The sequence below is a fragment of the Phasianus colchicus genome, chromosome 8, assembly GCF_987193195.1.
Source record: "Phasianus colchicus chromosome 8, bPhaCol1.hap1.1, whole genome shotgun sequence".
NCBI lineage: Eukaryota > Metazoa > Chordata > Aves > Galliformes > Phasianidae > Phasianus > Phasianus colchicus.
The window spans coordinates 18,217,357-18,239,195 of NC_143443.1; the positions used below are offsets into that span (position 1 = coordinate 18,217,357).

Below are 21,839 nucleotides of genomic sequence, written 5' to 3' on the forward strand. Positions count from 1 at the left end.
AATGTGTAAACTTTTTTTTTTTTTTAATATATCAATTGGGAATGCTTTGAAATCTCAACCTTTTAATTCTCTGGCAAGTTTTAATCCCTTTACAGACTTTAGCCAGGTCACTCCATCAGGTCTGAGTGCTTAATCACTGTTTTGCTTGTGCACTTGTTGATTCATTTTGAATAGATTGAACAGAATGAAGGCTGACAGGAATCAAATCCAGAAGAGAAGGGACGTTTCCTTGTTAGAGGAAAAGAATTATGCAAATCCCAAGAGAGAGCTATAAACACGAAGAATCTGAGAACAGATGCAGTTGAGAAATCAAATGACTTCTGGTATCTCCATTGACAGAACAAGAAAGGAGCATGGTTTACATCATTTCAAGTTACTATATGGTGTTTTTTTTCCAAAATTATACAGAGCACCCTTCGCTTTCAGGTGTATCATTTCCAAATTGCTCTGGGTATACACTGATGTAAACAAAACCCTAAGATCTTAAGAGCTCTACGATAGTCAGTGTAGCTGGGGTAGGGAAAGATTTATTCACATCATCAGTGATTCATCTGAAAACAGGATACAAGACGCTGTGCAAATTTAAACATGGAACTTATCTCTTAATGCTGTAAGAGCATGAGATTATTCTCTTACTCTAGACAAGAAATGTTCTAATCCCCACAGATGAAAAGATCCCTACAGGAATTAAACTATTCCTCCTCTCAGGAGGGTTTTATACACTTTCTTACAGCACTTAAATTTGTGCTGCTCCAACAGATCTAGGAACTTCTCACACAAGGTTAAAATCTTGCATGTTCACAGACTTCAGAGCAGTTAATAGTTCAAGAAAGATGGTTCTAAAACATCTAAAATAAATCTAAAATAAACACATTTGGAGACATTACATTAATAGCAAGACATTAGACACTTACCCATATCATCATCAAATATGGATTTTTGTTCCACCTTTTTCTTGGTCTTCTTTTCTTTTGGCTTTACAGTGAGATCCGCAAAAATATCAATGTTATCATCAAAGAGGTTACTCTCTGTCATTTTCTCTTTTGCTTTGTTCATTGGCTTAATTGCCTCAGTAGCAAATATATCATCCTTGGAGCAAAGTACAGAGAGATTATCAATACACAGCACGCTTCAAGAGAATAATCATTACCTGCACACAGCTGTTAGGGCATTTAGAAGACTAAAGCCTCGGGCCTTCTCCCTTAACGGATGTGCCCTAGTGAGGGATTGTGCACAGGTCAAATATAGTGTCACCTCTCCAGAATGCCAACCTTTCTCCTTTTTTGAATGATCTATCTGAGCTACTGTGCACTGAACAAGTAGCAGAAAAGATACTTCATTAATTTAAAAAAGGTAATAACTTTGGATATGTCATCACAGCATGTTCACTGCTCTATCTGCTCTGTGTTAAGTCTTCACCTTCTAATCCACACTTGCTAATAAACACTTGCTAATAAAGATGAGCGCTGAAAGTAGGGGTTTCTGTTGCCCAGTAGCAGAATACAATTGACTTCATTAACTGTTCTGCACAATCCCCTTCCTATAGCAGCCTCCACTCAGCCTGTGTTTAAGTAGAAGTATTTGTATATAAGGCCCTGGGGATCAAAAAGGCCAACGCAGGCTTTCCTTCCCTACTCCTTCCAGCAAGCCTCAGCCATTACCTCAAAAATATCTTGTGCAGTGGAATCAACAGCTTGCCGAACAGCAGATTTCAACTCCTTCCCAGTTTTCTGACTGGCAAAAAGAGAATCTTCCTCCTCCTCCAAAAAAGATATGGGGCTGTTTTTTGATGAAGATTTTTGCTGTGCAGACTGGAAAAGATCACTGCTGTCCTGATTACCCAGAACAGAGAGTTCAGGTTTCTTCTCCATACCCTTGATGGGTTCGCTGGCCACACTGTCTGGCATTTCCTCCCTCAATTTTGATTGTGTAGCTGTTCTGGATGTTGAACGGCTTGCAAAAAGGTCTTCCGATTCAAACAGATCATCTCCTTGGTCCGTGGATTCTGAAGGAAGTTTGTTCGTCAGAATGCTGCCATGAGCTGGTAGTGGTGAGCCAGAGAGAAAGCCATTTTCTTTGGATTCCACTTCAGTAACAAGCTCCTTTACATTCTCTATTGCTGATCTCTGTTTTGGTACTGAGAACTGTGGTTCTTTAGCATTGCCCACCTCTTCACTCTCACCAGACTCTTGGGCAGCTAGCCGGCGGGCCATTCTGCTTGGAGGCCTTCGTTTTCCTGTAACCTTGATTCTGGTCTGTAGGAAGAGAATAAAAACAGAGAGGGCTATATTGAAGGGAAACAAAAATAACCCTACACTTTATGGAAGACAGATACCCATACTTTGTTCTAACACTTCTTTCATAACACTGTAAATTAACGTTTTACTCATTTCATACCAGCACATTGAAATTAACTTCAAGTTTTGCTGAAGTTACTTAAACCAGCGTTATAAGCAGCAACCAGTACATTTAAGCAAGCATTCAATTGTGAAACCTGAGCAAGGAATGATGAGAAAATGCTAATTTAGCTTTAATTCCCTTTTCTCTCATCTTAAATACCAAGGTTACCTTATTGGCGCTGTGCAAGGTATCCGCTTGCATAGGCTGATCAAAGCTTACACCTAATTCTTCATTGTTCCCTGCAGCAGGGAAGGCTTCAGTGCTCTGTACGTCATTGGGCTCATGCAGTGGAGTGTCCAAAATGGGGAAGGGGGACTTTACAGTGGAAATCTTAGGCACTGCACCAGGAAGTAAGGCTGCAGGGTTAATAGCTAAGTTAGCCTACAAAACAAACAAAAAAAAACAACAAAAAACACATACACACACACACAAAAATAGCATGTTAATACTGCTCCAGAGAAGCAGCAAGAACTAGTATGTTTAGGCATTCAAGTTCTACTCCTAGAAGTGCCTGGCCTCTCTCATCTCAACTCACTTCTAGATCTCCCACGTTCTTTGTCTCACTAAACCTTTGAGTACTCAATGCTATTACACTGTATAAGAAACTTCAAGAACACCACGGTCATAGTACCTCTCACAAAAAAACTATGTAGTCCAGTACCCTGTCTGAGGACAAGACTGGTTCTGACTTTGGAATGAAACAGTTATATAGACAGTTATTAGATTTTTCATATCAAGAGAAGGAAATAACCAAAACTCACAACCCCTAAGCGTACTTAAAATATTGCTGAGAAGAATAGCAGGCCGAAAAGCCCACCCTCTGCCCCCAAATAGAGTTAAATAGCACTGCCCATAGTCAGGTCTGAAAGGTAAAGGGGGAAATAATGTTAAACATGCAATACAGAAAAATTAACAATAGAGAACGTGTCATCTGAAAAAAAAAAAATGGCAAAAGTAAGGTAGGGAAGTAAAAAGATTTTGCTTCAGGGAGAGCCAGTGAGGCAAGGAAGATTTTTATTTTTTATTTTTTTGAAAGCCAGAATGCCAGTAAAATAATTACTTGTAACTTTCCAATCCGAGATGAGGGTTCTTTGGTTTTAATGGGAACGGGACCTGTAGATTTCTGCACAAAATTACACTGAATTAAACAACAGGTGGAGAATATCAACATCTTCAACTAGACTATAGCCTGAATTTCAAAACATCTACAGAAAGGAACCATCTCACTGCTTATCAGCTTCTTGAGATATCTTGTTTTCAACACACATTCTAAAACCAGAACTAGTCATTTGACTTTTAAATTCTGTTCCTCTTGTCATAACCCTACCTTTGTTACAACATTTTAATTCCACCCCTTTCTACCCAATATTATGTTTTACCATCATAATTCTACAACTTCCTCCTTTCTCCAGGTCACACACAACACAAGTCAAATCCAATCGTGACAGCCACCCTACCTTCTTGCTTGTTCACTCCCCTAAGATCCTGTGGTCATGCTGTCTTGTCATAATTACATATATGCATAATTATATGATGTATATGTATAATTTATATATGTGCATAATTATACATTTTTAATATAATTGTATATTTTATAAGTTTTATAATTGACTTTTCTCTTTGTCATTTGCTGTATTAGGGCCACAGACCTTAACGAAACCCACACAGAAGCCAAGAGAGTTCCAAAATTGCAAAGCTTTCAAGAAGGGAGCATTCCTCTACAGAAAGCAGGCCACCCATACAAGAAATAAGACCAGCAAGCTCAGTGAGCAAGAAAGCTGTGTGGCCTGAAGACTTTGGTCAGTTCTGGGACTCAGGGATAAACCAAATCAATAAAAGGTTTCCATCCAAGGCTTGCTTTCCACAAGTCTCTGATCTGCAATGGCTTTATGAGCTGGGCTATGCTGTCATTGTTGTGCCTGGGCAGTCTTTGAGGGTTTAGACACTGTTTTGGGGGGCCTTGACATGACAGAAGAATCCTGCTGTCTGAAGTAATCTACCACTTAAATGCACATGGGAATTGGCTGAACCTCACACAGGTCAAGATCATTCCTGTATTTCAGCGGCTACAAAAGTATGAAGTCAAATGTGATCCTCTACATCGAGGAGTACTTTACCAAAAGGGAAGATAAGCTAACTACTAGCCCTACAGACTTACTATGTGCTCCTCAGCTCAGTAGGCAAAAAACAACCTTCCCCCAACCAATATTCTCAAGTACCCCACAGATGAAAAGCTCATCTCCTACAGCTGAAAAATCAAACAAGCAGCTCTGATGCGACAAGCCACAATTCAGATACAGACTCCCCATCTGTGAGGGAGTGTTTGGTTCCACAAGATCAGGAGTCTTGTTTGCTCATCATAAAACTTCCATGAAAAGAGTTTTAGCTGCCACAGATTTGTGCTGTGTGCCATGATCTCTTGGTCATGATCTCATGATCATGAGAAAACCTACCTATACTTTAAAGACCACAGTAACTCCAGCAGATACTGGCATTTCAAAGAATGAGCAAATGAACAAATCACACCAAACTGCACCTGAAGTTCTTCACAGCCTTGCACTTGGCCCTCATAAGCACGCTAGCAGTGAATAAAACATTAGCAATAGCATTTAAACTTTCTGCTATTAACAGTGCACCTGTTGATAAGCAGAGACAAGCATGGCCTGCATTTCTGCAGCTTTGCAGCCAATGAATCCAGGCATCAGTTCTGATCTTTTCAGGAGACCTATTTAAAATGTCTTTTCCTGTGCATGCAGTCCAAGACACAAGCTTTCAGTACTTGCCTCTGTAGTTACTGTCTTCAGAGCTTCATGTCGTTTGGCACTTAAAGCATTTTCTAGAAGATTACAATTCTCTGAGGAAGGGACAGGACTGGTCTTAACTGTTTCCTTCTCTGCTATTTTCTGAAAGCATTAAGAGTACAAATCAACATGAATTGGAAAAAAAACAAGATCTGCAGAGCAAGAAAACAAGCAAAGCTTTTTAAGATCTGAATTCCATTTCCAAAGAAAACTGTCCACATCTTTTAGGCCTGCAGTGCATTGCAGGTGTTGCTTTTTGGTCATCAATGACAAGGGCCTTTCACTTCTTCACACTTATAACCTTTGTTGTCTATGGCAGTGGAAAATAAGGTGACTTTGGATAAGATTCCAAAAGCATACATATCTCTCATATACAGAATAGCGGGGAAAATAAAAGCATAAACTAGCTAAGGAACACTACTGTTTTCATGGTTTCAAGCAAGCAGGCTTCATGAGTAGCTGCAGTCACTGACTAGAGACAGTCCCTTTCACACTCCTCAGATAAACAGTTTCCAGGAAATATTGCCAGTTTTCTGGCCTAGCTTCCAGCTATTGACCTGAAAATAGACTAATGTTAGAGCTGGCTTCAATTTAGTTAAGCTCCATAGGTTGCTCCAAAAGTAATGCATTGCTGAAGCACACCACCACTGCCTCACTCAGCTCACACCCACTGTTTGGTCTCCATAAACCTTCAGCAAGCGTCAGTGAACGTTAATGGGTGCAATTCCAAAGGAGAAATTCAACTATACACTTTATCATTTCAACTATTTCATCAGACTGCCCCTCTGCTGACATTTGTTGCACAGCAACAAAAGGTAATGGAATATTGGGGGGAAGGTTCAACCTCCACTGCCATACCACCAACACTCCCCGCTGATTTGTAGGCCAACATAATAAAATATGAGGCACTACTTTTGGAGCAGTCCTTGTATGTTTAGAGCAGAAGTTCAGAATGCATGTTAGGACTTGGAACTCAAACCACCCATTATATAGACTAATTCTGGCAGCTTCTCCCCCTCTAATAACAATCCAGTGATTTTATTAACACATTCATTACTTTAAATTAAACCAATATACAGACTTAAATGACATAAAGGGCTTCAGGGCTACCAGTCCCACAAGCCATAATGAGCCTAAAGAACCTCACTGCAGAGAAGTAGGCCAAAGTTTTAACATCTCCAAGGTATCACTACCCATTAAACCAGCCAGGCCCTGAATAATACACAAGGAACTTTACTATTCTGATTTCTGCTCAAGTGTGTTCTCTAATATTAAAGTCCATCCCAATGGTACCAATGGAGGAGAAAAAATATAGTTCTCAGATCTCAGCTTTTGAAGGTCTGCTGTACCTGTTTGTTCCATATGTCTTCAGAGTCACAAGAGCAATTTCTATTCTCTCAAAAAGATTTTTAAGTGATTTCAAATCCTGTCAGAACACGTGGAAAAACTCCCTTCTATACACTTATTTCCATGGTCTTCTGCAGAAGCCATTTATAACAGAAGATCACATACCGGAGGGTTTGTTTTAGCAGTACTGAAGAGATCATCCTCATCATCATCCCCAAAAAGACTTCCTCCAGATGATGGTTTCAGAATACGATTTGTAGACTGAAGAGAAAAAGGATAAAAAAAGAATGTCACAGATCAAAAGCACATCTTCTGCCCACAACGCCTTAGCTGATTTTAGCATTTGGCCATCCCTAGAGATCAGGGACTTTTAAGTTTGTGCTCAACTGTGACATACTAGAAGGCTACACACTTCAAAGACTGTTTTTAAACAGCAGGTTCAGAGGAGGAATTTGAACTCACCATTGATGTCTTGGGACTGGCAAAGAGGTCAACATCTGGATCATTGTCCTTCTGAAGTTTGTGACTGAAAAGAAGCTCTTCATCTTGAAAGACACCAGTGCTCTTGGGACGAATGCTCTTCTCAGAAGGCTGAAAGGAGAAAGGTTCAGACAATAAAAAAAGTCTTACTTACAGAGGATACCCACTTCAGGGGTGTACTGGCCAAGCAGATAAGGCAGGTTACAAATGACCTGAGGCCTTGGCAACAACAGAAATACAGCTTGAACTACCAGTAGCATGTTCACAGTTTTTGCAAAACCTACAACGTAAATATTTGTATTATCAGTTCATTTTCATTAGAAGACATTAAACAAAATGTACTTCCAGGTCTGCCAATTTGAAAAGCAGCGTTTATTATTTACTTGTTATACTTCCCTATGAGGAAGAAAAAAAGATCATCAGTATGGTATTATGAATATACAGCAAATGTTCATATTTTTAGGAAGAAACTTTTATGCTTAGAATTATATAGATGAGAGTGTATGACAGAAGTGAGAAGAGAATCTGGCTAGTTATCTTTCTGAACTACCTAAAAAAGACAACAAAAAAAGACGAAGCTCTTTAAAGCTGTTATTGTTGATAGAGTGGTCATCCTTCCTTTAAAGCAAAAGCACCCCCATAGTGAAGAACAGAACTTTTGCCTTTGACAAACACATGTATTTCCAACTCATCTGCTGAGTGGCAGGGAAGGTAAATAGTCAAACACGTTCTCTCATCAGCTCTCCATGATTTGGCACACCAGACTGCATCTGCTTTCTAATGCTAGCTTCCAGGACACCATTACACCATTTTTTGGTCCATTCTTCTTTTTTTTTTTTTTTTTTTTTTAAATACTGCCTTTATACATCTTCATTTGCCTGCTTTATCTTTATGCCAAAAGCTGGGTCACATTTTTGGAGTATTAGAACAGCTGTGTATGCACAAATACACAAAGATCTGATGTACACCCAGTTTTATGCGTGGATGCTACATACACTAAGCACTCAGGATAGCAGCACTTTTCAGATTTCCCTGTCAAAAAGATTAGGTTCCTAAACTAATTATTGTAATTTTTTCATGATTATGCATTTCAGCACTGTAACCACTCCACTACTGCTATATTCTGCTTGCTTCCTAGTTAAGCTTTAAAAGGGCTTAGATTTTTCCAGCCACTACTCCATACTTCCTGCTCCCCCAAAAAACCCCAAAAACACATGTTCATAACAGGTAAGTGTTCAACTAACTCTGAGGCAGCAATGAACAGGGAATTTTGTCTAAAAATCATTTCTTTCTTTCAGCTCCAGGGACTTACAAATAGAGTGCATATAGTCTTTGGTGTTGAAAATTTATTTTACAAGGTTACAATAAGATGACAAAAACTTGTGGTATACTCTAGTATACACTCTGTACTTTTAGATATGATTTCAAGTTTACTGAACACATCTTGGTATAGTTACATCAAGTAGAAATATGAAGGTTGCCATAAATTCAAGGATATCACTGCCGAAGATTTAAAGCCCACATCTTGATGCAATATATCAGGAAAGCCAGACAGCAAGAATATGGCAACTAGAGGCTTTTTTTTAAAAAAAGTGAACACATGCTTGGAAAACAGAATTAAGCATTGCTTCAGCTAGAGTCATCTTAGAACTAAGTCTGCTGGCTTATGCAGAACAAGCAGATTGCACCACTATTAAAAGAAGGATAAACTATGAGGCTTCATATTCCATATCCCTCTACTTTCTAATACCTCCAACCTTGAGGGGTAATTGAAGAATCAGTTCTTTGGAACAGACATCAAGTAAGTATATCAAGAAAAAATCTTCTCAGATTTTTTTTTTTTTTAAAGCAGCACATGACAAAATGTTTCCGAGTCAGTGGATGGAAAAAACTGAAGAGGGATTCAGAATAATGGTTAAGTGTAGCAATTATTTCTCATCCAAGAACTAGGAAATTTAGAAATTGAGAAAGATTACCCAGCAAGAATCAGAGAAAGGAAGTGTGAAAACAAACAAAACCCTTCTACAAACTAGCCTATAGAATAGGACTGGTTTAGAGGTAGAAGTATTATTTCCCAGTGTTCAAGAACTTCCCTAGACTCACCACATCATTGCCTTTGTGTGCATTTTTAATGCCATCATCTTCCAGTCTCTCCTCTTCCTCCTCATCAAACAAGCTTAATGCTTTTCTAGCTTGGACACCGGCATCTTTCTCCAGAGCTGGTGGTGATGCTGCAAACAGATCTGGCTCCAAAGATGATGTGGCAAAAGGCTCCACCAAAATAAACAAACAAACAAACCACATTAAGCTGTTACTTAGTTCGAGTCTGCCTCAGACCCACTATGCATTGGTTAAACGCCAGCTGTGGTTGGAGTTGTGCAATCTGCTATCACAGCAGACAATTAAGTTCAGTTCAATTATACTAAGCAGACAGAATAACAACATGCAGATTATCAAGATACATTTCAATAGATTAAGAAAACATTTTATAACTCTGAAATGAATTTAGTTGTCTTCCTGTAGTCTACACTCTACAACCTGATGTTGATAATCAGATTTCTGAATACGGTTTCTTTCCCATCTATGTTTCAGGTTACATCTTGTTCCACAACTCTGCATTCAGTTGTTTTGACATTATCTGCAAGGTATCTAGTTCATGCCATTTGAGATTCTTCATCTGGGCAGCACCACCTGAACACTAAGAAGGTGCTCAGGAAGGTTTAAAGCACCATAACAATACACTGGAAGCTCATCAGCTGCCAATTCCCCAACAATCTTTGAGAAGGAGAACGCCCAGGAGTTAAGTCCTGTTGAAGCTTCTTCAATAATGCACTCAAAGCTCTTTCTGTAAACTACTGCCCATGAGAAACTCACAATCCTATTCAGCCTCAACTCTATAACTACTAACACCACTTACAATTCATCAGACAGCATGCTTGAACAGTGAAATTACTCAGCTTTACAAAACATACCCATTAATATAAGCTTACTGTTTTTTCAAAAGAAGAGCTCTGCACACATGAAAAAAATTGCCCCACTCAGCCTCGAGTAGAAAAACAACTCAAAACACAAAACTTCAGCAAATGCAAGCTGGGAAATTAACTTAAATGCCATTTAATCAGTTTGCTTATGTTTGACCAATAAGTGATTTTGCTAAAGGTTGAGTTATTCTCTCTTAAGTAACAGCAGAGGCAATAAAAAAAATAATTCTGTCCCCATTACATTTTTATACTGAATCTTTGCCATGTTTCAGGTTAATATAAGAAAATCTCTTACTTTTTCCTTTGTCACCTGCCTTTCAACATCTGATCCTCTAGGCACAGGAACTGCTTCAGGCTCTTCTGAAGACCACAATGCATCTTGTGCCTGGTTAGACTTTGCAATATGTGGTCGATCATTCTTTTCTTCTTTTTCCTCTTCATTAAACAAGGGTGGTGCTTGTGTTGGCTTTATTTTCTCCTGCAAAATTATAAGAATGTCATTGACACAGAATTGCTTGGTATATAAGAAGAACATGCTGCTATGCGACAGCAGACCCTCAGTTTGCTATCCAGGAGTCTACATGGACACTGGCAATGTGCTTGAAGTTGCTTCCTTTTCTTGCATTCTGGTTTGTGATTTCTGATTTCTAGTATCAAAGGCTCTTAAGACTGAATAAAGAGTGCCAGGAAGCAGTTGCAAACTTAAAGCAGATGCTGTAGGAATCCTGTTCAATTACTGCAGTGGCTCCTAAGATTGCCAACAGCCAGACCAGCTTGCCTGCTTCTTTTTCCACCCCCAAAATCTGCACTTAACCTAACTGGAAAAAGGTAAGACTATGAAATATGTTTCTGGCAACTCTTTTCTTGGCAACAAGAAAGGCAAGACTGGGGAGTAAGGTCATACGTGCAGCAAGTCTGCTGCATTAAACTTCTACAGTTCTTACTTCCAGCTCCAAAGCATAACCAGACAGGTAGCACACTGTGGGTTGAGCTCAGAAGACAGGATAGCATGAGAGTGCTTCACTGAAGGCCAGTCAGTTAGAGCTGAGATACCACAACAGATGAAATTCCAGTTTCACAGTCAGCAGTAAACTGTTCTTCTTAGTGGTACTTTATGGTTTGAGAGATCTTTAAACATCCCCCGAAAGGGCTTTCAGCATAAACCAAACAAGTTTAGTGATGATTATTATGATGATAACTTTGAAATCTCTTTTAGCCTGATAGTAATAAGCCTTGCCTGTAAGAATTCTGTCTGATCCCATTTCAAGTTTGTTAGAACTACTACTGTCTAAAACAAGTTGGGTTTACATTACCTAACAAGGAGGATAACTTATGTAAACACTGTGCAAGTGTTCTGCATTATTTTTAAAAGAAAGGGAAGATACCACTGAAGAAGCTGACGGAAGCGTTGATTGGGAACTGAAGAGTGATTCTCCAGTAACAGCATCATCTTCAAACAGCAGTGATATCCTCTGTGGTTTTCTTTGGCTGCAGCGAGGAAAAGAATAAAAGTGGAAGATCAATGCAAAAGTTTCGAGGCCCATGTTCTGCATCTCTTTAGGAAGCGTAACTTCATTCACAATGTGTGATCCTAGATAAAAGACTTGGGTTCCTCACTATCCAAACAATTCTACCATCATCCTCTCTCATCTGCATACCTTTCTACAGAAGTGAAGATGAAAGAGGTCAGAAAAGGGATTAGAAGCAGAGAAATGAAGAACCCAGTTTGATGAAGGAACAGAATCCATCACAGACTAAAAAAAAGACAAAAAGCCCAGCGAAGTCCAACACACCCCGCTCACACATCTCCACTTTGTCCTCAGCATCATTAAGAGACAACACTCACAGCGAGTCTGCCTCTTCATATTTTTAGGACAGAGCTGAACTGCTCTGAAGATTCCCCCCAAAGTATTTTCACCTCTCTTTAGTGATTGCAAATAAATCCTCCTCATCATCTTCCTCGAATAGGCTCGTCTTCTTCACAGCTTTAGCCTGACTGATGGTGCTAGATGATTTTGCAGGGTCCTCTTTTCGGTTATCTTCTGAAGGAAGCTTAAGTGGCTTGGAGACATTCCAATGTTCCTTAAAAACAAGAAACTCTCAAGTTTCTTTTGTCTTGGCCAAAGCCACTTTTACAACCCTTGCATCTATCTACTGGCTTTTTTTTTTTTTCCCCCCCATTCCTGCATTATAGTGTTAGCCAATGCAATTTGACATTGATCAAGCTTCATGGAGGTCCTGGTCACCTTTCAGCATACATTTACCAGCAGAACAATGTACATGCACTTTCCCACTACAGCTGCTCTTAAGAGCTAAGGTCAGTGTAAGCTTTTCAGACAAGCTTTTAGTTACTTTGTACCTCTGAGTTTCAGTTAACACGTAGGACCACACCTCACCTATCTCTAATAGAATGCCAGTCCCTAGGAAATTTCATCCTTGCATTTCATTTTATCCATCTCTGAACTTCCAAGAAAACTCAAAAAACAACAACAAAAAAAACTCCAAACAAATATCTATCCAGAACTTTAAACTTTTCCTCACCAAAAAATGAAGTAGAAGGAAACAAATGTATTTTTTTTTTTTTCACTCAGTATTTTTAAGTCAAGCTTGTTGGCAGCAGTGTCCTCTATTTCTTATTAACCTAAATACTACCCTGAAAATATTGATTCTTTTCCACATAATTTCTGTTGCCCAGATCCTGAGTTAATCTGAGCCTAGACTAAGCTTCCTCAACAGCAAACAAGTCACAGGAATGAGGCAAGCATGGCAAGAGGACACAGCAGTTTGACTGTAGTTCTTATCTGAACGGTTTTTTGTTTTGGTTAGTAGAAAAACCCTGCAACCCATTTCACTCAAGTCTTGCTCTTCAGTACCTCCTCATCACTGCTGAACAACAAGCTGGAGGCTTTCTTGTGTGGCTCTGACTGTTTTGCTTTCTCTTCTGGGGGCTTTTCCTGTTGCTTCTTGGCAGGTACCACACCAAAGAGATCCTAAAAACAAACCCCGAAACAATAAAATGAAAATCCAAATTCACAGTGGAAAGCTTGCTGAGAAGTCATCAGCATGCAAGACACCATGGCCCACTGTTTCTCAAATAAGAAAGAAGCAATTTTGTGAACCCTCTTTGAAGATATTCTCAAGCGTGATACAACACTGTGGTACGGGGAATTTCAAGCACACAGCATTTGATAGATCAGAAACTCATAAGCACACTGCCTGATTTAGGCATCCAGATTCTCCTAACTCCCCCATACAGCATTCTGCAGCACAACAGCTAAAATAGTGGGGCACAGTTTCTACATTTACGTACTTGAACTTCATAACACAACCTTCCTGGACTATACTAAAATCCAGAGATTTTTACCACATTACAGAATATTTCACAATCCTAACAGTTACCTCTGTGCACAGCCTCCATTCAGAAAAGGAGGGAGCTCAAGCAACCCCTTCCTGAACAAGAGACCATTATCTTCAGTTTGCAAAAATTCTTGCTCTTCCAGCTCTGAACAGGCCTTCTGTCTGTCTGACACTAGAACTATAGGGTAACTTAACTCACCGTGAAGGCTACAGACCCACAGTTGAAAGTTCAATGGAGCATGTGCAGGAGGAAGAAGAGAGTGCAACAGATAAGAAAAGCAGATGCTAATCTTGTAAAGTTTCTAGTGCAAACTGTGCTCTAATCTCAACTTCTGCACTAGCAGTTGTCTTTTTCAAGGAAGGAAAGGAAAGTTGTCTTTTTCAAGGAAAAGCAAGGAAGAAAAAGATATTTGCCAGCCGTGACACAGTGGAAACAAGAACTCACTCATGGCTAGACAGCAGAGGCCAGGATAGAGCAGCCTTTCCAAGCTCATACGAGTTCTGTACCTCAGTGTTCTTTAGCTGTTTGAGAGGGACAATGTTCTTAGCATTTAGGTTCAGAGATGACATGCACTGGCTAAAAATACTAAAAAGATATCAAGAGTTCACAGGAGTACCTCATCAAACCTCCTCCATGATGCTGTCTGCATGCTCAGAACTGTTACAGAGTGTAAGAAGACCAATTTGGTGCTCTAAATTTAGTGTTTAAAAATCTGAACTCATAAATGGAACATCTGAATATTTCCTGCAGCAGGCTGTTCCCATGAACAGATAGGATCAGGAAGTGGTACTTACCTCTTCATCATCATCAAACAAAGAGAGTGGAGTTTTCGTTGTGGACTTGCTGGTGGGGAGAGATGTAGCTTTTGATGTCACAGTTTTACTTGATGAAAACAAATCCTGCACAAACCAGAGGAATATCACTATACAAAGCAATGCTATACACTTAAGAAATGGGAGATCTGCGTTTTTCCTTTAAAAACATTCAGTGTGTCTGTGAAGTCAGGAGAGATTGTCTTTAAGATATACCAAGAACCTAAAAACTCATGGTGATTTCCCACAGCTTTGCAGATTTGTTACTACAGGAAATCAAGGACAAGTGTAAACACATTCAGTCCTTTGTAATTCTTGTTCTTAATTTGCTGCTCTTTCCTTCCCTTTAGATTTCTAATTAACGTTTGTGTGTACCACACAAGTTCAGTCTTCTTGCACTGGGGAAGAAGTAATCAAAGATCCCATTTTTGGAGAAAGTTTTCAGAAAGGCCAGGAGCAGATACATGGTGTCAGAGTTCACAACTGTGCAGATAAGTGGAAAAAAGTCAGAGTGACTCAGATTCCAAAGATTTTTGCAGTAATTTGTTTCAGAGATACTCACTTCAGAATCCTCCTCATCTGAGAAGAGGCCCCTCTGTTTCCTTTGAGGTGTTTCAGATGAAGGCTTGAAATCATCACCTGGAGATGGCTGACTCTTAAGGACAAAGAAAACCACTGCATCAGCACCTATTTAGAGTAAGGGCAGGACACAATGCCCTTTTTAAAGGGCATGCTGCTGACAGTAGTCAAAAGAACAGGATACATGCTTGCCATGCATGAGCTCAAGTCTCATTTTGCTGGGTGAGCAACACTTATGCAGTCAGAGCTGAAAAAGGTCCCCTTCCCACCACCTTCCTTCTCAGCAGAAAATGTGCAGCAATGCATGCCAGGTCTCATTTTGAGTCAAAGGAAAATGATTTTTAAGCCATACTTAAAAAAAAGGACAGTTTGTGCCAGCCATCATTTCCTTTATTAGCACAGCGTGGCCCAGGCCTGCCACCAGCTATATTGCCATTATTGTCGGAATGATTCCAGATCCAAACACTACCATCAGGAAGCCTAGAGTATAAATAGCCTTCACTTCCTGACAGAGCAAGAGTGGTGCTGCTGAATCAGTTCTCATCCTCTCTTCCAGGAAAAGAAAGTACTATGAGATCTGAACAACGGTACTGGAGGTTCTCCCATTACCTCTCCTGCTTTTGCATTGCATCAGAAACAGGAGCTGGCTTTCGGCTTCGTGCTCAAGTGCTTTTTAAAAGGCAGTATGGATAGAGTCCTACAACAATTAGTATTATACATCCCCAGCACTGTATGCTTCTCAGTGTGGAGGGGACAAGAGTTGCTGTAGCTCATTACATTCATATACTGCTTAGACAGTCAGTATGTATACAGTGAACATATACAGTCTGTGTTACAGAAACTAAGCGCATTGCCACTTGCTCCAAGACACTTCTCTGAAAAATAAAATTGAGTGTGCATTAGAAAAGTCTCGCAGCTTTATGCATGTGCCCTTGGGACAGCATTTAAAGCTTTCTGTAACTTAAGAGTTTTCAGCTGAAAAGCTGTGTTTTGAATGCTCAAACTTTTGTATATGCTTAGGTAGAAATGTGACACCCACAATCCTATCCCAAAATATATACAGGTAATGGGTTACCACTAAAGTTCCTGTCATAGGTCTGTGTAACTGCAAACAGTCTGTGCTGTACAGAACCACAATACCAAAGTTTCTTAATTCAGGCTGGCTTCTTTCCAGCAATGAATTTCCTACACTTCTGTTGTTGTTTGCTTGTTAAGACTAGCAAAGACTTCTCATTTTGCTCCCAATTTAGTTCTACTTTAAAAAGATTCTCTAATCATTTCCCACAAGCAAAAAGCCTTGAATAAACCCAAAGTTAGAGAAGCAAAAAACATTTGAGGGCTCCTGAAGCACTAAAAGACTTCTGGTCACAAAAGACCCTATGAATCCAGTTCTGCCATAAAAATATGGCACTTCCATACTGTTTTACATGGAAAGATGACCTCAGAAACAGTGATCTCTTTCTCCTAATAGCTTAGCCATACAACCTATTTACATTCCATTACCTTTTTTGCTATGGCTGCCTTCTTTTCACTCTCCACTTCTTTAGTTGTGCTAGCAGCCACAGGAGCAATGGCAGGTTTCTCTCTGAATAAGTCACCTTCATCGTCATCGTCAAATAGGTCAGCTGCAGATTTGACTGCATTAAGAGACAAAACAAAAATGTAATGAGTAGAACAGAACAGCACAGACACTACTGAACAAGGGACAGCAGTCAAAGATAGCATGCTCTCTTTTAAAAGAAACCAGTACCTGAGACTTTTAAGAAAAAAAAAATAAGGCAAGCTCTTGAAGTGAAACAAAGCATCACTGATGGACACTGTAACCAACAAGCATCCAGTTGGAGTCTCACTGAATGGCTATTTCTAAATCCCTCAACAAAGCATTTTACATTAGCTTGGCACAACCTAAAGGCCAAGTGCCTGTTAATAGGTGGTGGTGAGCAGAGGTACTCAAAGCTGCATGAGTTAAGTCTGTACTATTTTCCTGCTTTAAGTCTAAATACTGACTTTGAAGTGGAAGTAACATCCTAAGAGAGAAAGATCAGTGGAGAGCATGTACAAATAAACCAGCCCTATCATTCTGAGGAAAAGAGTTGCTAATAGAATAAATATTAAAACAAACACAGACCAAAACAAACAAAAACCCAACAAAAACCATGTCAAAAATAAGTCCAGTGAAGGACTCAGTGATTCCTACCATTTGAACTTCAATGATCTTTTACATTTAACTTGCCACTGCACAGATAAGGAGGTACCTGGACCTGGAGGCTTTTTAGTTGTTCCCACAAAGAAGTCATCATCATCATCATCAAAAAGAACAACTTTTTCAGGCTGCTTAGGAGCTTTTTCTGTACTCTGTGCTGCAGGTTTCTTGTCTTTTTCCACAATTACAGAGGAACTGAAGACATCACTCCCTCCTGCAGGTCAGATGGGGGAAAAGGGATACACAGTTACTATAGCCAGAGTTACTGAAAAGCTACTAAAAAAAGTTACTTCTGTGCAAGTTGAACCAGACACACAGTTTCCATCACAGCAATACTTAAAGCATTCCTGCAACAATGTCTCATCAAAAGCATAAGCTTCTGCTAACCTAAGAATATATGATTAAAACTAAAAGATGAAAATGCATTTCCCTCTCAGAGTATGAGTCGAAGGTGTGATTGAGTGCACTGCAGACATAAACAGTATATTAGTATTTAAAGTAATATATATCCTTAGGAGTAAACCAGCGTAACTCTCCAAGCTGAAAGCTGCTACCATTTGTCTCCCATCATTGGCACCTACCTTCAGAACTCCTACAGAACCCTGATTAAACATAAAGCATGCTGCAAGTTAGGCTTAGCACAGCAGAAGCGCCTGTGTTTGTCATTAAGCATGTGATCATTAAGCAGTGCAGTGCTGCTGAGCTTTCATAGCTTTCTTCTTTAAAAGCTCCCCAGTGCACTTTAAAGAAAAGAACATTTTGTGCATGAAGCAATTTGCTATTGAATGAATCATACCTGGGAACAGAGACACTGCACCTGCAGGAACTTTCTTTAAGGATTTTGTAGAGATTGCTGAAATCACAGGAAGTACAATACAATTGGATGCACTCACACTATCAAAGCCTTTAGAACTCTACCATAGAAATAGGAACCTGAGAGTTTTTCCCCTTTTCTGAGCTCCACATTTTACTCAGCAGCCCAGAACTCTTTAAGATGTTTTCTTTGAACTTCTGTCTTTTTGCAGATGCATGTAAGAACAGTCTAGCTTACTGTAATTCATTAAAACTTGCCAGTGAATCTGAAGCTTACAAATGCAGTATGCATCCACAGTGTTATTTACACTGACACATTTGAAATTACTTTGATACAATACAACCAAAACAAAATGGCTCAGCCTCTAAAACCACATCTGAAAATTCAGTAAGTACAATGTTTCAATAAAAACTGCTGCAGTACAGAGTGCTCATCAGATTCCTCAAGAGTCTGGATATACAACAAAAGTGAAATGTAGATATTCGAACTGTGAGAAACAATCTTGACCCAAACAAAATCCACGACTGGATCACACAAAGTACTCCTCAGCAACAGAAACCCAGTATATGCACTGAGCTCTGCCAACATCTGTAAGGATATTCTGTCAGCTCCAGGAAGACAGGTGTGTGTAAGCGATCACAGTGAACATATAAAATTCAAGGAAAACATAACTGCTCTCTATTAAGATTGAAGAAAATAAGAGATTTGAAAACAATTGCTACACCCGAATTCCTAGTTGGAAAAATTATGTTGCAGCTGCTGGCTGCGATAAATTAAAGCACAGACAGAAGTAGAGATCCAAAAGCAGGTTCTTACCTGTACTGATAGGAACTTGTTCCTCTTGCTCTTTTGAATCTTCTCTCGGTGCTTCAGCAAAAAGATCACCCTGGTAGTAGACAAAAATGCAAAGGAGTATAGGGGTAAAATAGTGAATTTGTCTTTTGTAGGAAAAGACAGTTGCCATATTCTACATTCCATGTAGAATACCCAATCAATTTGTGTGCTGTTTCTTTAGTTATAATTAGGAACACTACATTCTGCAAAGGCAATGGCTTGGCTACTGTTCTGGACTTCTTCCCGTATCAACTGCATGATAAAAATCAGATGTAATCATCTTTTTTTTTTTTTTTTTTTTTTAAACACAGCTTTTCTGTCAAGCCTTAAACCTCATTAATTTTTAATAGAAATCTTCTTTCTTAAAATGAACAAACAGAATAATATTTAGTTTATCTTCACAGATAGAAGTGAGGCACTGAGTACACAGCTGGAATCAAAACCTTTCTAATGTAGTGCCAGAACCACACTTGCATTTCTACCAACACTACCACAGAAAAGTAGGCTCTGTGCCAAAGGCAACACAAGTACCTCACTCACATTGCTTTCTTTGTCCAACAGAAAGATACACTGTCCCATTATATTTGAATGTTAACAAGAAACAAAATGTTGTTCCTTCTCTCTGCCTTCCAGAGTTGTTGGGTATTTGTGGAATTTTTTTGGTGTTTTTTTGTTCTGCTCTAAAGGGACACACACATCTCCATCTGTACTCTCTCTAGCATTCTCACCTCATCATCATCAAAGAGACCTGTGCCACCACTGAACAGACCACCCTTAGAACCAAATGGTGTGAAATCTTCATCAGTCAGCTTAGGAGGCTTGAAGATATCATCATCGTCATCTAGAGAGCATGAGAGACAAGAGTACTGACTGAGTTTCAGGAAAGGGAATAAAGAAACAATTAAAACAAATTAGTTTGATTCCACCCCCTCTCTCTTATAAACATGATATGTACAGAGAAGCTGCTGTAGATCTCTTAGGTTGTTTGTGGCTACTCCACAACGTTACATTAAGGTGAAACTCTCACTGGACCTATTACTGGCCATCTTTTGCACACATACAGAACCACCTAGACTTGTATACATATTCACCATGAAGGATGCTCACTGATATCCCACTCAGTCTCTACAGCAAATACCATGTTTTCTTTAAGCACTATCTTACAATTCAACCAACGACTGAAGAACAAAATAGGAGGAAATCGTACCATCTGATGGAGCTTTAACTTCCTTCTTTTCTTTTGGAGTTTTCCTTGGTTTGATCTCTGGTGCTTTAAGAAGAAAAGTTCAAAGTCTAAATGAAATAATCTTTACTTGTAACCTGTGCCTGACCTATGATAAAAAAAATCTCAAAAAGTAATTTAAACAAAATATATCAGCCCAGTTAAGCAATTCTGTATAGTACAAGCTCTAAAAATGGCACTTAAAATTATAATGGCAACATAGTTGTTCATATTGTGACTAGTAGTGACTAGTATCATCTGAGATGTCAGAAAGAAACACAGCATTACAGACAGTACAGATCCCAGACAGGGCACACAGAACCTTGGATGTCTCCAGCCATACGTTATGCCTTGATGGATTTACTTAAGACTAAATTTTACTCCCTCTCTCTCATCACTCAGCAAGGTTATTTCAATTAACAGAAGATTAGCCTGTAACTGAACAAGTTAAGCTGTTAGGTTTTACATTCCAATATCCAAAATCCTAACTAGATAGTTCGAATCAAGCAAGAACAAAATAAATGTCGTAACTCTGAGATCAAGAAAGACAAATACAAGGCAAAAGCAAGCTCATGAGCACTCTAGAACTTAATTTCTGTTCATTTATGTTCAACTGCTGTTTTGCTGTAAGAATAACTACATGAGAGTGGCCTTGCCATTTGAGATTGAAGTAAATGCAGTAATTATTTATTCTAATATATCAATTAAAACAGCAGGACTGACAAGTTCCTCAAAACATAGCATGTTTAAACCAAATACAGCAGCAGAAAAAAATAAACAAAACCATGTCCCATGAAAGCAAAGTACTTCTTGAGGGCTTTTTTGAGCTCTAAAAAAGACCACAGCAACCAGTGCTTCCACATAATGCCTTAAACAGGGAAAGGATGTGTGTTCAAACGTGCAGCTGTTTTACATACTGACGGAGAATTGGAGTTAAGAGAAAACATTTACAATAACACGTGCACCTGAGAAGTGATCTGTCTCATCTGAAAGCAATAAGTTTTCTCAGCAAATTCCAATTCATTCCTATAAGTTATGACCTAAATGTTTCTCAGAGCAGAAAATAGTTACAATAGTGTTTTTAATTCCTCTTATTAGGCCTTCAACTAGTACATGCTAAACAATAGATTTGTGTAATTTCAAATATTGTTACACAAATTCTCCTCTCCAACACCCTCAGGAGTTCTCCACCATCTCACAATCATCCATCAAAGCTTAAGAGTTAACTTACATGAACGCTCTTCCTCCTGTTTAACTGGTATTTCTCCTTTGATTCGAGCTGCAAGCTCATCCGCAAATGACGTTGGCCTTTTCTTTTTCTGAGGGGCAGGGAGAAATGCCATATATTTATTCTACTCAATCCCAATGCCAGTTTGATGTACTTGCATTTGTGCAATTATAAATACAGTATAGCACAGCCTCATTTATACAATTTCCTATTTGGTCTTCAATAGAAGCACTCTAAGGATTTTAAGAAGGCAATTAAGAGATTGTATGCATCCAAGAAAAGCCATTTGTAGTCCTTTATGATTACAAAAATTTTAATGTCACCTGAATTAGGAAATATAACAAGCAGGAAGTACCTATCATACCCAAAATACAAAAGTTTTTTAATGACATTTAAAGACAGTTTTGATTCCAGATTAGGGTGCAGGAGTCCCCTAGTTTCAAGGGACAAAGCATGAACAATCATGTTGAAAGAAGATTCTCACAGGTCCTCTCTACCAGGTTTACCCACTTCAGGTATCCAAGAGCTACCACTATACCAAAGACAACCAAAGACAAATTTTTCATGAAACAAGCCCAAAACCTATCCCCATGGAGAGGCAGTAATCACTTACAGGTCTTGTGGTTTCCTCAAAGTCTCCATCCTCATCTTCTTCTTTTTCAGAGTCAAAGAGATCACAACCATCATAATCATCTTCATCACTCATCTGAGCTGTCCTCTAAGAAAAGAAATAAGACCCTGCTGTCCTTTCCTCAAGTTGGCATACAAAAGGCACAAGTA

General features: G+C 39.1%; 1 protein-coding gene across 4 annotated transcripts in view; it reads right to left on the minus strand.

Moving 5' to 3' along the window:
- The window catches only part of WASHC2C (WASH complex subunit 2C), a 30,412-nt gene that overhangs the window by 3,038 nt on the left and 5,535 nt on the right, over positions 1–21,839 (minus strand). Inside the window, exons 9-30 of one of the 4 annotated variants that reach the window (XM_031607726.2) lie at positions 21,673–21,777; positions 21,063–21,150; positions 19,817–19,879; positions 19,338–19,450; positions 18,592–18,661; positions 17,758–17,814; positions 17,014–17,175; positions 16,262–16,395; positions 14,742–14,834; positions 14,162–14,266; positions 12,883–12,999; positions 11,928–12,091; positions 11,395–11,497; positions 10,305–10,487; positions 9,132–9,299; positions 7,011–7,139; positions 6,714–6,809; positions 5,184–5,303; positions 3,461–3,523; positions 2,569–2,781; positions 1,662–2,255; positions 915–1,089 (exon numbers count right to left, since the gene is read on the minus strand). In XM_031607726.2, the coding sequence (XP_031463586.2) occupies positions 915–1,089; positions 1,662–2,255; positions 2,569–2,781; positions 3,461–3,523; positions 5,184–5,303; positions 6,714–6,809; positions 7,011–7,139; positions 9,132–9,299; positions 10,305–10,487; positions 11,395–11,497; positions 11,928–12,091; positions 12,883–12,999; positions 14,162–14,266; positions 14,742–14,834; positions 16,262–16,395; positions 17,014–17,175; positions 17,758–17,814; positions 18,592–18,661; positions 19,338–19,450; positions 19,817–19,879; positions 21,063–21,150; positions 21,673–21,777 (3,115 nt within the window). Of the gene's footprint in view, positions 1–914; positions 1,090–1,661; positions 2,256–2,568; positions 2,782–3,460; positions 3,524–5,183; positions 5,304–6,713; positions 6,810–7,010; positions 7,140–9,131; positions 9,304–10,302; positions 10,488–11,394; positions 11,498–11,927; positions 12,092–12,882; positions 13,000–14,161; positions 14,267–14,741; positions 14,835–16,261; positions 16,396–17,013; positions 17,176–17,757; positions 17,815–18,591; positions 18,662–19,337; positions 19,451–19,816; positions 19,880–21,062; positions 21,151–21,672; positions 21,778–21,839 lie in introns of all 4 variants that reach the window. The other 3 variants (XM_090145147.1, XM_090145148.1, XM_090145149.1) reach the window with 3 other exon arrangements.